Raw genomic sequence first — 14,815 nt, forward strand, 5'->3', positions numbered from 1 at the left:
GAGGTAACACCACTGTTACTATGAGGAATAACACAAACTTACAGGATTTATATCAACGCGGTGAGCGTTAATTGGATGTGTGGGGTTTGATAATAGGCCAATAGAAAATAAACTTAACGACCTCCTCTCTCTTCTTTGTAACTGGCTAAACTTCAGAAGTACCCTTGGTGACGATAGCCTCTACACGTCTGATTGGTTCCCGAATTTGACGGAGTGGTTCCAGCCAATCAGAAAGCAGGTTGTGTGTAACTCATGGTATAACCGTAAAGAAGGCAAAGGAAACTGCTGCTCTTTCGTGTGAATGCACAGGGAACGTCTAGTAGCGAAACCGGTTCAGCTCATTTAACATTTAGCTAGAATTTCTATATTTATTACCAGTAAACCAGGTGGACGACCATGGCTTCGGGAGGGGAGTAAGTATATACAATCTACAGATTTGCTCAAAAGCGTCTTTTTGTTGCAGTGGCAGCTAACTATTACCCTTTAAAGGTCTAACGTTCAGAATGCTAATACATGACGAATTTGCTAGCATGAGAGCTAATGAGGTCAGTTACTTCATCCTCCGCAGTATTTTCCGTATTTTAAACACTTACTACCAGTTGTATGTTGGCTTCTTTATTTGTTATTAAACTGTTGTCACCACGCACGCTTCTTCCTGGTCGGTTAACGGTATTCACTAGCTCAGTTGTATGACTTCACAAAGCGCAGTCATCGCTACTCGAATGCTAACTTTAGCTTAGCACTGTCAAGGCCAAAGCCATCCACGATCACATTGAAAACTGGCCTATTCACCGGTCCTGGTTACTCATTATTTACAGTTCGTATTAAAAAGTGAAAACATTATATTTCAGCTGTCCAGCTTGTCAAAAGTTTACCCGACAAGCTAACAATTCTACGGGACCAAACGGTTAATAATGTTGCGACGAACTGCTATGCTAAACGGTGCACCAACGCAGGCTAATTCAATTTAGGCGATCGGCAAGCCTTTATGGATCTATTCAGTTAGAATAAAACTCTTGAAATTAGCTATCTGATTACAGCATACACAAGGTTAAATTGAGATTTGACCAGTCGCAATGTAATTTTAATGGGATTTCTTAAAAGGACCGAGCTTGCTAACAAAGTTTTTTTCCTCAGATTCTTTTGCTGTGTCATCTGCGTTCCCCTGCTCACCAGCCGGTTAGCTCCAGGCTACGTTAGCATGCTGTCAACGTAAAAAGGAAACTACCAAAATATTCCGCGAAGTTTCTAGAAAATGGCGACATTTTTAATTTAGCTTTGTGTGGTCTTATGACTGTAGAAAAGTATTATTGAATTTTTTGTGCGTAACGTAATATGGTGGTTGTTGGGATGTTGTGCAAATGACCTGTTTGCTCGTATCAATACAACGTGGACCACATAGCTTTAGTAGACTATTTACAGAAATGTAAACAGTTTCTCAGAGGCAAATTAACATCCTTCTTATGCGTCCCTTTTATATATTTGGACAATGAGGTAAAACTGAAACCAGGCATTTGTTTAAAAAGGAAAAACATCTCAATTATAACACATTTCTTACCAAGTTGGCATTGTATAATCAACAGGCTCAGGTTGCTCTGCATGTAATTAGAATAGAGTATGATTTATTAGTAGTATTTTATAAGTTAAATTGCTCTGAGTGGAATTTGAACTGAAATTGGATTGGGTAGAGCTGGATCTTTTTATAAAGTGGTTTGAGATTCCAGCTCAGATTTATTGTGGGTAATGCTGAATAAATAAGCTGGCCAAAATAAAACAAAATCTGTACCACTTTAAAGAATTTAAACCAAAAACTACATTTAAAAGGCATTGTATTTGGAGACGTAATGTGCTGGTCCTCTCACCATTTTGCTGTCTTGGCTTTGTACCAGACTTTTGGGTACAAACGAAGGACTCCTGGTCAATATTTCTTTTCCTATTGACCTTTTTAATTACTGAAACAACTCCATGTGAATTTTTTTAATTTTTTTTTTAGTATTTTTATTAATCATTTGTTTTGTCATAAAAATGCTTCAATGACACAAAGGAATTGTATTTTATTCTAAACAGTTTTACATTGTCTTCCTATTTAGTTTGATTCTAATTCCTTTTTGGAAGTTGACTTCCCTAAGATCTGGAAGTTTATGACTAAATATCAAACAAAATAACACAATGTCCTCAATGTATATTGTAAGAAATAGATTTTAATTGTCAAAATCAGTATGAAACATCCCTTTGGCAGTTGTACATGATCGGTGAGATACATTGCACGATTTTCTACCAGGTAAAAACGTTTGAATACGAAATGGCCAGGACCCAAAAGAAGTCGTATACCATGAAGATTTTGGTACACACAATGCTTTAATTTGCATCCATTTGGGGATGTTTCATACCAGTCATTGAGCCCAGATGTGATTAGAACTAGGGGTGGAGCATTTGGATTTACATTGTTATAACAATGGTTTCACAAAATATAACAATAAAATGCTAAGAACTACTTACTTCTATTTTATATAACTGCATGGCTGTGTTGCTCTTGAAAAACATAACTATTAAATCAAGTTACTGATTTATTAACTTGATTTAATTAATATTTTCAACTTTGATATATGATACTGTCTTTGAACAAATAGTACAAATATTAATTAGAATTTATCATGACAATTATAAATCAAAATTTTTACATCCCAAACAATACACAATAAAATAAATGCCCACCCCTAATCAGAACCCTAATCAGTGTTATCGTTTGCAGAAAATAAGGCACAGTTGATTTTAAATTGGCTGGGGAAAGGGAAGTCTGGGCCTCCCTTCTGAAGCTGCTGCCCCCTCGACCCGACCCCGGATAAGCGGCAGAAAATGGCTGGATGGATTGAATTTGAAGATTTTGTCTGGATTGATGTTCAATCTTCATCAAAAATGCCAGAACACAATGATTAACAGTCCTTTGTACAATATTATTATAGATGTAATCTGAATGGTTTTTATTTACTGGAACAAAATGGAATTAGGTTGGGATGAACAGACAAAAAACTGATTCGACCTTGAGCCAACCAAATATGGCACTAGGCTTTGCAAATCGCCATGTTTTCACTCTGGAGGTATTCTGTATGAAAACGGAAAAAAAAATTACCATGTTGTTGCCATTGACTTTAAGTGAAAATTTTATTTTCTGCATAAACATCTGAGTATTTTGTTATTTATTTAAAAAGGCCGTTATGCTGAGGAGTAAGATTCTTTAGTTTGACCCTTTCCTCCGTTTCTCCTCTGTAGATCCAAAAATGATGACCTACAAACTGCTATTCTGAAGCAAAAGAGCAGACCCAACAGACTGATTGTTGATGAATCCATCAATGAAGACAACAGCGTGGTCTCTCTTTCTCAGGTAATCATTGAGAGGCTTTCCGCCCACTCCACAGCTGGAGAAACAAAGTCCGATCCCGATATGGTGAGATTCAGAAAAATGTGAGCACTTCATCAATTCAATGTTTTGTGTCTTAGGCCAAGATGGACGAACTGCAGCTCTTCCGTGGCGACACAGTTCTGATGAAGGGGAAGAAGAGGCGGGAGACGGTGTGCATCGTGCTCTCAGATGACACCTGCTCCGACGAGAAGGTCCGGATGAACAGGGTGGTCCGCAACAACCTGAGGGTCCGTCTTGGTGACGTCATCAGGTGAGGGAAAGCAGATTCTTGTCCAACTTTCACCTACATACATGTGTGAGTGTTAAGCCATGCTAAGTATAATGTCTTCCTCAGCATTCAGCCTTGTCCTGATGTGAAGTACGGAAAGAGGATTCATGTCCTCCCTATAGACGACACCGTGGAGGGAATCACTGGCAACCTGTTTGAAGTCTACCTGAAGCCATACTTTCTGGAGGCTTACAGACCGATCCGCAAAGGTGACTTCCACACCCCGTTGTTGCTTTTAACTTGTACAGATACAAGTCGACATGTAACTTATTCCCCCCACCCCTCCTTTGACTTGTAAAGGTGATATTTTCCTGGTCAGAGGTGGCATGAGAGCCGTGGAGTTCAAGGTAGTGGAGACCGATCCATCCCCCTACTGCATAGTTGCTCCCGACACAGTCATTCACTGCGAGGGTGAGCCGATCAGGAGAGAGGTACGAACACACTCGTCCATACGTTTTAATTTCTTATAAATGACGTGGAAACTAAAATGTTGAGTCTTCCACCTGTAGGATGAGGAGGAGTCCCTGAATGAAGTGGGCTATGATGACATTGGAGGAGTTAGGAAGCAGTTGGCTCAGATCAAAGAGATGGTGGAGCTGCCTCTCAGACATCCTGCACTGTTCAAGGCCATTGGAGTCAAGGTCAGGCACGCACTTGGTTTATTTATTTATTTTTTCTTATTCAAATATGGAGCAAAACTTGACCTTTTTTATTATAACTGCAAACTGGAATTCAAACATGCGACAGATTGATTAGAGTTTATTTGAGCTTTCAAAAAAGCCTCTTAAACCTTTATATCACTAGGAGACTTGAGTTTAGTGAAATGTATTCAATTAATTTATTCTTGGAATGAAGTTAGATTTTGAGAAAGATGTAGTCTTCAAATGTTTCTGCCCTTCCAGCCCCCACGTGGCATTCTGCTATATGGACCACCTGGAACTGGAAAAACCTTGATTGCCAGGGCTGTGGCCAACGAAACAGGAGCTTTCTTTTTCCTAATCAACGGTGTGTACACTTGGCAACATTTCTGTTTTGAAAGCTGCTTGTATATAGTAGAAATGCTGCCTCTAAAATGGAGCCTTGATTTCATGCTTTCAGGCCCTGAGATCATGAGTAAGCTGGCTGGAGAGAGTGAGAGTAACCTGAGAAAGGCCTTTGAGGAAGCAGAGAAGAATGCTCCTGCCATCATCTTTATTGATGAACTTGATGCAATTGCTCCAAAGAGAGAGAAGGTGAGTGCAAAGTGCTGCAAGGCCTGCCTAATAGATTTCAAAACCTTTTTAGAGCTTGCAATAGACTGAAAGTGCACAGTGATTAATCCGTAGAACATTCTTGTTCATTATACATGGCTATATTTCGCTGCTACTGTAAAATCTGTTTCAACATTCCAGCATTGTGTGTTTTGTGTTTGTTGTCCAGACTCATGGAGAGGTGGAGAGGCGCATAGTTTCCCAGCTGCTGACTCTTATGGACGGCCTGAAACAGAGAGCTCATGTGATCGTCATGGCAGCCACCAACAGACCCAACAGCATTGATCCAGCTCTCAGGAGATTTGGTAAATCGTTTGTGTTTTTTTTTTTTTTTTTTTTTTTTTTTTTTTTTCCCCATGTAGATATGCGAGTTAATTTGAGGGTTTTTTTTTTTTAAGCTGTGCTTCTGTTGGTTTGTAGTGATTACAGCTGGTGTAGCAAGTACTCGTTTCCCCTTAAATCCTATGGCAAATGCTGTTCTGTGTATCCTGGTTGCTTGTGTATATTTTCTCTATAATGAACATGGACTCTGTTTAAATAATTGCCACATCAAAATGGTCATCTTACTACCTGACAGTTATATATTGACGGTTTTAAGATGGACTGTGGGCATTATTATACAGATTATTGTCCCTTTGGACTAAGTTTCAGTTTCATTTTAGTAAAAAAAGATAGGGGTTTTCCTGCAAAACAAAATACTGCATAACAGCACAGGCATTTAGTTTTGTTAGCTCTGGAGATCAGAGCACGCTCCGTCAGTCTCGCCCATCTCTATCCCTCTAGTTCTGCATTTTTAGCATGTGACTTAATGTTTATGACAGGCTTTATGGAGAGCGGGATATGGATTTTGCTGAGTTTCAAATGCACATCTTCTACTAGTTCATCTGAGAAAAGGGTTTTGAATTACGTTGACATGCATCTCAAATGTTATTATTTTAAAACCACTGAGCGCTTTGCACCTTCCTCCACTTCCAGGACGCTTTGACAGAGAAGTGGACATTGGCATTCCTGATGCGACCGGCAGGTTGGAGATTCTGCAGATTCACACCAAGAACATGAAACTAGCCGACGATGTTGACTTGGAACAGGTTTGTGCACATTACTCCCATCAGGTGATATGAGTAACAGAGAGGTGCCTTTTATGTTTATTTGTTTTTTTTTTGTTTTTTTATTTTCTTAGATAACTACACCATAAGTGCCATTCTGTCATTTATATCCTAACTTTTTGTTCCAATAAACTGGCTTAAATAAACTTGATGCATATGGACAGTTGGTCTAAGCATACTTTGGTATGTCACATTTAAATTTCCCCTACATATTTTATTTGCTTTACAATTGAAATGCATCAGAAACAAATCAAGCTACATGTTGCAGAAATGTTAGCTTTATTTTTCTTGTCACAAATTAAAACTGGCAAATATGCCATTTTCAATTCTTCTGCCTAAAACCCCACTGTGAAATGGCAAATCACATCCCAGGAAACCACATAATATTTCTTGGATAGGAAAATATTTCAAAGTAGACATTTAAACATGCTAGTTTAAAATGTTTTAAAATAAGCAAAACAACATTTTGCTTGTTTTAAATGAGAGAATATTTACATATGTGGATGGCTCTAAAAGAACTCCTAATACGCAATTTCCAGTTTTGAAAAATCTGTTTTTAGGAGCTAGAACGCATTTACTTTTGATCTGAAAAATTAGCCTCATAACTTCTTGTTCTCAGTTTTAGTAGATACGACTGCATATTCAAAAATGTCAGAAATATTTGCTTTTGCTGAAATTGCTGAATTTTAAATATTGTCTTAACTGTGGCGACCTTTTGAACCACAAGCACAGCGCCCTTACTGGGAATATTGATGCTTTTGTTTGCAGGTGGCCAATGAGACCCACGGCCACGTCGGTGCGGATCTGGCGGCTCTCTGCTCCGAGGCTGCCCTGCAGGCCATTAGGAAGAAGATGGACCTGATCGACCTGGAGGACGAGACTATTGATGCTGAAGTCATGAATTCTCTTGCCGTTACCATGGACGACTTCAAGGTAAACCTGTAATCTGATCTCTTCAAATGGAGCTTAGGTGCCTCAGTTGGCCAGTAATGGCCGTCTTTGTCGATACTAACTCGGTCAACACTGTGTTGCAGTGGGCTCTGAGCCAGAGCAACCCATCAGCTCTGAGGGAGACGGTTGTTGAGGTTCCCAATATCACCTGGGACGATATTGGAGGTCTGGAAGATGTCAAGAGAGAGCTGCAGGAGCTGGTGCAGGTATGAGAGAGATTATGCCAGAAAGGGGTTCTTTACTCTTTTCAAACTTGGTATTTTCTTACTGTAACACTGTTGTCTCTCTGTGCACAATTCAGTACCCTGTGGAGCATCCAGACAAGTTCCTGAAGTTTGGCATGACCCCATCCAAGGGTGTGCTTTTCTACGGTCCTCCTGGTTGTGGTAAGACTCTGCTGGCCAAAGCCATTGCCAATGAGTGCCAGGCAAACTTCATCTCCATCAAAGGACCTGAACTGCTCACCATGTGGTTTGGAGAATCTGAGGCTAATGTCAGAGAGATCTTCGACAAGGTAAGTTGTTTTTCCCCCCAGGTCAGACAATTTAAATCTAAGACTTCAGAGGAACGGTCTTTAAAGTCAGATTCCATGTCAAAATAAATGCATAAAAAAGAAAACTGAGTATAAATTAAGGTTGTATTAGACTTTTTTTTCCATATATAACAAATGTAGCGCTTCTCATGTTGACATATTTAATTCACATCTTAATTGGATATTTTGTTAAATGTAATTATTTTGTTTATAGAAGATGGTTACTTGGGCAGAAAACAAATGGCTCTGAAACGCAATGTGGATGTTTGCAGGGGAATAGTTGTTCAGATGGATGAGAGAATCTGCAGATGAACTTTAAACATTTCACAGCTTTGACAGCATCATGATTTTTAATACATTTTTTCAACTGGGCCTGTTTTGTTACCAACTCGTAGAACTCTTTATTTATTAACTTTCACAAGTTGATTAAGTTAATGAAATGCTTAGCTTTGTTCTAAACTTTATTTTTAGTTTTGGATCATTTTGTTTAGATTTGACAAAATGAGGTGTCGACAATTTTCAAGAGAAGCAGACTTTGTCATAAAACATGTTCTGGTTCCCTTCACCATCAGAAACCGGCGCTAACGTGGTGTTTTATGAGTCATACAACATGCAAATGACGTATTCATGTTCTCAGTGTCCCCAAGTATATCCGGTATATTAAATTTGAGTAGGAGTACATACAGAATTTTCAAATATAAAATAAACTCTGCCAGCGACTTGCTTCTTAAAACCGTTGTCCTTGTGTCTTCAGGCTCGTCAGGCTGCTCCGTGTGTCCTCTTCTTCGACGAGTTGGACTCCATAGCTAAGGCTCGCGGCGGCAACGTTGGCGACGGCGGCGGAGCTGCGGACCGTGTGATCAACCAGATCCTGACCGAGATGGACGGCATGTCGAGCAAGAAGAACGTCTTCATCATCGGCGCCACCAACAGACCAGACATCATCGACCCGGCCATCCTGAGACCTGGCCGTCTGGATCAGCTCATCTACATCCCCCTGCCAGACGAGAAGAGCAGGATCAGCATCCTGAAGGCCAACCTGCGCAAGAGTCCCATCAGCAAGGTGACTGCGCCGTCTGCCATCGTTTATGGTCCATTTACTTGCATGGTTGAGTTGAGTGTAATGATGCTGCATTGTATTCTAGTAAATTCCTCTTAAATAACTTTCAGTCAAGTTTATTTGTATAGCACATTCCAGTAACAAGGCAGTTCAAAGTGCTTTACATCATAAAAACGTAGTCATAAACATTACCGATAGAGAAGCCAGTAACAAGCATTACATTTTGTGGGGTGTCGTCATCAGAATCGATGCACATTAAATGATCAATACACAGCGAACTTTAACTTTTATGTGTTTAGAAGAGACTTTTTTCTTTTAAGGCTTTCTGTGTGAAATCAGACCCAAAACGAGATATTAAACGGTTTTTGTTATTTTCATTTTTTCCCTGAAGGATGTGGACTTGGACTTCTTGGCTAAGATGACCAACGGCTTCTCCGGCGCTGATCTCACAGAGATCTGCCAGCGGGCCTGTAAGCTCGCCATCCGAGAGAGCATCGAGAACGAGATCCGCAGAGAACGGGAGAGGCAGACGAACCCATCGGCCATGGTCAGTGCTCTGTGAGGCGGAGCGTCTGCTCCCTGCTGCTCCTGAACGCTTCATGAACTCATCCATCTCTGTCCTTGTAGGAGGTAGAAGAGGACGACCCCGTGCCAGAGATCAGGAAGGACCACTTTGAAGAAGCGATGCGGTTTGCCCGTCGCTCTGTCAGCGACAACGACATCCGCAAATACGAGATGTTTGCTCAGACACTGCAGCAGAGCCGAGGCTTTGGCAGCTTCAGGTACGCTTTCTGATGGGTTTTACTTATTTATGCCTCTTAGGAGATTTGTTCTTATTGTAGGGCATAAAGAGATTGATGAGTAATTAGCACATTATCTGGCAACCACAGCTATCATTACAAAAGATATCCTTAATCAACAAATTGCTACATCTTTAAATTCTGTTTTATTAGGAGTACAATCCCAATCAGTTTACGTTCTGACTCAGTTTATTTGAAATGATTTGATCCTGGAGCTGAACATCTTTCTTCTTCTCCTCCCTCCCAGGTTTCCCTCCAGCGCTGCAGGAGGCAGCGGTCCAAGTCACAGCTCTGGTGGAACTGGTAGTGGTCCAGTGTTCAACGAAGATAATGACGATGATCTTTATGGATAAATGCCTACTGCCCCACAGTGGTTGGTCCTGGGATCACACCTGTACAAATTCTCACCAGATTCCACATTTTTAGGACTTTGTGCTTCTTTCATGTGTTCCCTTTCTTTTTTTTCTTTTTTTTTTTCTTTTTTTGTCTTTATTTTGTATAATTTCTCTTGGAGACAGCATGTATCCACTTGGTTTGCCCTGACTTTGATGTGGGTGGGGGACTGGGATGACGAAAATGGAAGGTGAGTGACTGCAAACAGGGTCAGAGAAGGCGGGGTTGGCATTTTTTTTTTTTTTTTTTTTTTTTTTTTTTCAGTGGCTTCATTGTCAGTATATCTAAAAAAAAATACAGGAATGGCTATAGTGATGGGGATTTCTGCTAGACTCTGAATGAAAAACATTGATGACTTTTTTTTCTTCTTTTTTTTAAATAAACAGTAGCATATAATGTATTACAAATTTGTCAAGGTTATGTTGTTGCAAATAAAATCTCACTAAATGGAGGCGTTACTAAGGTCTCTGTTGTTTGTTTAGATTAGGCTTGGCTAAGATTGTATTGCAATTTCTGTTAGGGTTCCATGTCCTTTGCTATTTTTTGCTCTCTTTGTTTTAACAAGTACACAATCGGCACAGTCATCCATCGGGAACTTTGGAGTTGAGCTTAAAAAAAGCTCAGCTCTGCTTTAGAGACCCTGAGTTAATATTCCAGCAGAACTTGGTTCCTCCTTACTTTCAATATGGTGTAACAGGAGGCCGTTCGTGATGCAAGTTGAACTTTTCTAACGCCGCAGAACATCAGGCTAATCATCTCCATGCTACTTGCCACTGATGCAATAATTCACGTGAAAGGAGAACCAACCAATACTGTGGAGGGCATGGACATATTTTTGTAGGTTTACATTTTGGTGCTAACATTCCTTGGTTTTAATGTGATATTCAACGTTTTTGGGGGAATTTAATTCACTGGAAGTTATAACCAAAAAGGTATAGGAATGATCTAGAACTAGATCTCTATCACTGAGTAATGAAACCGAGTTGGATCGTGTGAGTCTTTAAATAACTGAGGCAGTTCTGTCTTTGGCCACATAGTGTCGCTCTCAGCATAACTTTTTTTGTTTTGTTTTATGAACATCAAACTAAACATGTTTTCAATAAATTTTGTGAACGCGTCACAGGGGAAGAAATGGACGACACCAATTCTGATTGAGGTTCAGTTTAATTTATTTTTCCATGTCATCTATTTGAGAATCGCCTTTAATGCGTTTCTTGAAGGCTCAGTACGGATCATGGAAGGGAAAGTGAGGATGTTCTCCATCCCTCCACACTTTCTTGCCATCCTTCTGTAGAAACACAAATAAATATATTCTCAGGTTTTTTTTTTTTTTTTTTTTAATACATCTGCTACTTCAGTCCTGCATGGAGAGTCGTAACCATGTCATTAGGATTTATTTCTGGATTTCTAGCAGTAATGTCTCACCTCCACTGTCGGGATAATAAAACGTGTGTTGCGGTTAAAGGAGTCGATTAGTCTCATGTCTTCTGGAGACAAGGAAAAATCAAACACCCTTAAATTCTCCTGGATCCTGGAGGCCGTCACACTTTTGGGGATACACACCACCCCCCTCTGGACGTTCCACCTGCAGAGTCGGGCGATACAGTCACGTTGCCCACAGTAACATTAGAGGACTGTTAGCTGTGTTGAGAAAAGCGATACTTTGAGGTGTCCTGCCTTACCTGAGTATCACCTGAGCAGGAGATTTCTGGTACCTCTCGGCGATGGCGCCAAGTCGCGGATCTGCCAGCAGACTAGGCTCCTCAGGAGAAGCCCAGGGTCTGTCTCCGCTGCCCAGAGGACTGTAGGCTGTCACACAGACCGCCAATGACCTGCAACAGAAGTGAGAGCATGATTTCAGCTGCTCTGAATGCCCCTTACCTAAAGTGTATTTAACTGACCGACAGTGTGACAGGAGGTCTGCTTGAGACAGATAAGGGTGGCACTCCACCTGCAGAAAAAGACAGGAGATGTAGTTTATTCAAACTGACATGAAAATATTAAGTTGCACAGAGCCGGTCTAAGATTTCATGGGGCCTCAAGCAGATTTTTGTTTTGGGAACCCATTTCCAAGAAAACACCAAAATAATATCTCATTAAACTGATCAAGTGGTCGTGTTCTGAATTTGATGTGGTTTACCAGTAAGTCAACAGTAATACTGTGTTTCTGAAATGTTCTGCTTTGCTCTTACATTCTTCACGCCAGCAGTATTTAATGGTGTGCATGAACTGTGACCCCAGCCCAGACAGAAATGGTTAAACTAATTAATGACCGAATTGTTGCATTGGAAAGATTTCACATTAAGCATAAATAAGATTTTTTTTAATTTACTTTTTTAAACAACCTTTGAAGTGATTTTAAATTTGAATCATTCCTGACAAAAGTGATGACAGAATTTAAAGTTTTGAGATTTATATTATAAAAAAAGTTAAAAAAAAAAAAAAAAGTTGGGGTCTTTCCAGGGTAACAGATTAGTTTGCTTTCTTTGGGTTAGCCCTGGATTTTTAGTTTGCTATATGTTCTGTTTGAACAGCCTTACCTGGTTCACCACAGGTTTGTGCCTGGCAATGGCGATGATGTCATCAATCTGCCTTGCGTTGAAGTTAGACAGCCCGATAGCCTTAACCAGGCCTTTATCTACAAGGTTCTCCATGGCCTTCCAAGTATCTCTGTAGTGAGTGTCAGAGTAACAAATACTCCCATCGTCTCGTCGAGGCATTAACTCCTTCCCTCTCCTGAAACATCCACATTTTGTTTTGGCATAGGAATGAATGGTTTTCACCTCAACACTGACTCTAGGGCACGTAATATGCACTGGAGGAAGAAGCAACGCTTTGCAGAATGAGCTGCTACTCACTTAAAGGCCATGGGCCAGTGCATGAGGTAGAGATCCAGGTAGGAGAGACCCAGGTGGGTCAGACTGGACCTGCATGCCTCTTCCACATCCTTGGGATCATGTTTGGTGTTCCACAGTTTGGAAGTCACAAACACCTCGTCACGCCTCAGAGCCTGGGGGTCAAGAGGGCAAGTTAGACTTCTGGCGAAACATGTGATTGGTTTTATAAGCTAAGCTAGTGGTTCTCAAACATTTCAGGACAAAAATTGATTGAGTAATTACTAGCTTCGAAACGTCAAAGCTCTGATGAACGTTGTTGCCAGTCATTGGACTGTTTTTAATTGTGCTCACTTTTCCAAAATATACAATTGTACATTTCAGTTTTGCTCTTTGGACTTTGGATGCCAGTCAATGCAACATGACTGACATCACTCAAACTTTTAAATAAAATGAAATAAGCTCAACATTTTATGCCACTTGTTTCAGAAAGTGAGACTCGTATAACATAGAATCATCACACTAAAGTAACTTGGACAATCCTATCTGGACCAAAATGGGAAATCATTTAATGTCGGACGGTGGGAAGAAATTGGCCATGTTTGTTTTTAAACTTTGTAAGAAAACATCTGATTTCAATTGATACTGCATAATCTCAGTTATTTATTTTGCTGTATTTAAATGACAGTAGTTTGATGCCAACGGATTATTTAATTTGAATGTAAAAAACATTTTTTTTTTTTTTTAAACAGAACATTTTCAAAATTGTCTTATCTGTTATGAGGTAGTTTTTAGAACCACAGGCCAAGCTGAGTTTAGGAAACCTTTTAGACTGAGATGCAACGTCTTAAACTTGTTTCACTCTGAGAGAAAAAAACGAACCCAATTCCACTTAGACAAGTGATTCAGTGAGTCATAGCAGCTGAATAAACTGACAAGGCAGTTTATTCAACTGCTGGAAGAAGAAATCACAGCTCCTCACCTTCCCTGGACCCACCCGAAGAGCCAAAGCATCTCCAACCTCCTGTTCGTTGCCGTACACGGCGGCACAGTCGATATGTCTGTAGCCACCGTCTAAAGCTGCCAGCACTGCCTGCTTCACCTGGCGAGTACATAGTAGCACTCAAGCAACATCCAAGACCATCTTTTGGCTTAGTCTGTTAAATCTGGGTGATTATGCATTGCTCTACCTGACCTGGAGCGCTCTTCCACGTGCCGAGCCCAACCAGAGGCATCCTCTGCCCCGACGAGAGGGTCACAAAAGTGCTCATGTTTCACGACCCAAACGGAGGACAAGCGAGTGCGTGAGGGCTCCTCTTAACTCCTGTGGAAGTGGGCGCAGTGATTATCCGGTCATGATGACTGTGTTAATACTCTGTTACTGATTATCATCTGGATTCATTAACTCTGCCCTGCAGCGGTGTTGTATGACGTTTCAGTGGATTTCACATAATACAGAAACTTATGACAGAGCAGATGCCGTTTCACATGCAGGGCAAACTAAATATTTACTGACCCCACTTACTGTTTCGAGCTCGCTCTACCCTCAAAGTAGATCTTCTCAGAGGATTCATAAACCCTCTGCTAACCCAACCTTACCACTAGAAATAGCTGACACAGCTATACGCCATTAGTCACAGCGCAATGTAGCTGCAGCTGACCTCCAGGCTGAGTAATCATCGGCAACATCCTTACCTACCATGTGCTGCACACAATTTGTTCATTAACCACAACTCCAGTTTCACGTGATTTTTTTTTCTGTCTTGCACGAAGAAGTGGGCCTGACCGCCTCGTGATCTGGCTGCAGACCAGAGTGTAATCCACTAAAACTGTCCCAGTAATTAAAGTATTGACCTTTTCTGTTCCCACCTGAGATCGCTCCAAAAGGGTCCAATGAGGCTCTTGCGTCCGAGTGAATTTTTGTCAAGTTGAGGTCAAAGTGTGTGTTTACCTATCACTGATGGAAAATGTCCAAACTCCACTTTGCTCAGAGATACCAGAGACACGCAGAGTGGATAAAAAAAGCTGTCTTGGCTCTGTTTGTTGTATTGATAGCAGATTGATGTATTTGTATGTTTGTTTCTGGAACCAGTTTCTGCTAGAAATATCCAGTATAGAAATGTATCTTCCTGTGAGGAGTGACACTTTTTTTTTTTTTTTTTGTCACAGCTCAAAATTTTCGATAAACTGATTTTATGGA

General features: G+C 40.6%; 2 protein-coding genes across 3 annotated transcripts; one reads left to right on the forward strand and one right to left on the reverse strand.

Moving 5' to 3' along the window:
* The first annotated feature begins 262 nt into the window (after positions 1-262).
* Positions 263-9,887, forward strand: vcp (valosin containing protein). Its single transcript, XM_015027664.1, has 17 exons — positions 263-413; positions 3,271-3,382; positions 3,499-3,671; positions 3,756-3,898; positions 3,990-4,120; positions 4,199-4,330; positions 4,592-4,694; positions 4,788-4,921; positions 5,109-5,244; positions 5,915-6,027; positions 6,814-6,978; positions 7,080-7,202; positions 7,298-7,510; positions 8,283-8,591; positions 8,980-9,135; positions 9,216-9,370; positions 9,636-9,887. Exons 1-17 carry the CDS (start codon positions 397-399, stop codon positions 9,739-9,741), a joined length of 2,421 nt encoding a protein of 806 aa, XP_014883150.1. The 5' UTR covers positions 263-396; the 3' UTR covers positions 9,742-9,887.
* A 1,042-nt stretch (positions 9,888-10,929) lies between these two features.
* On the reverse strand, positions 10,930-14,741 carry akr1a1a (aldo-keto reductase family 1, member A1a (aldehyde reductase)). Of its 2 annotated transcripts, none has more exons than XM_015027673.1 (8): positions 13,806-14,741; positions 13,598-13,717; positions 12,640-12,791; positions 12,322-12,451; positions 11,683-11,732; positions 11,464-11,613; positions 11,207-11,366; positions 10,930-11,069 (listed from the first exon to the last, which is right to left on the reverse strand). In XM_015027673.1, the coding sequence occupies exons 1-8, from the start codon at positions 13,884-13,886 to the stop codon at positions 11,004-11,006; spliced, it is 909 nt and encodes a 302-aa protein (XP_014883159.1). In that variant the 5' UTR covers positions 13,887-14,741; the 3' UTR covers positions 10,930-11,003. The 2 variants fall into 2 exon arrangements, with proteins under 2 accessions (XP_014883159.1, XP_014883158.1); XM_015027672.1 differs by having other exon boundaries at positions 12,322-12,517; positions 13,806-14,731.
* Positions 14,742-14,815: the final 74 nt, after the last annotated feature.

This window comes from Poecilia latipinna, unplaced genomic scaffold (assembly GCF_001443285.1).
Source record: "Poecilia latipinna isolate Pla-1442-1.1 unplaced genomic scaffold, P_latipinna-1.0 Scaffold104, whole genome shotgun sequence".
NCBI lineage: Eukaryota > Metazoa > Chordata > Actinopteri > Cyprinodontiformes > Poeciliidae > Poecilia > Poecilia latipinna.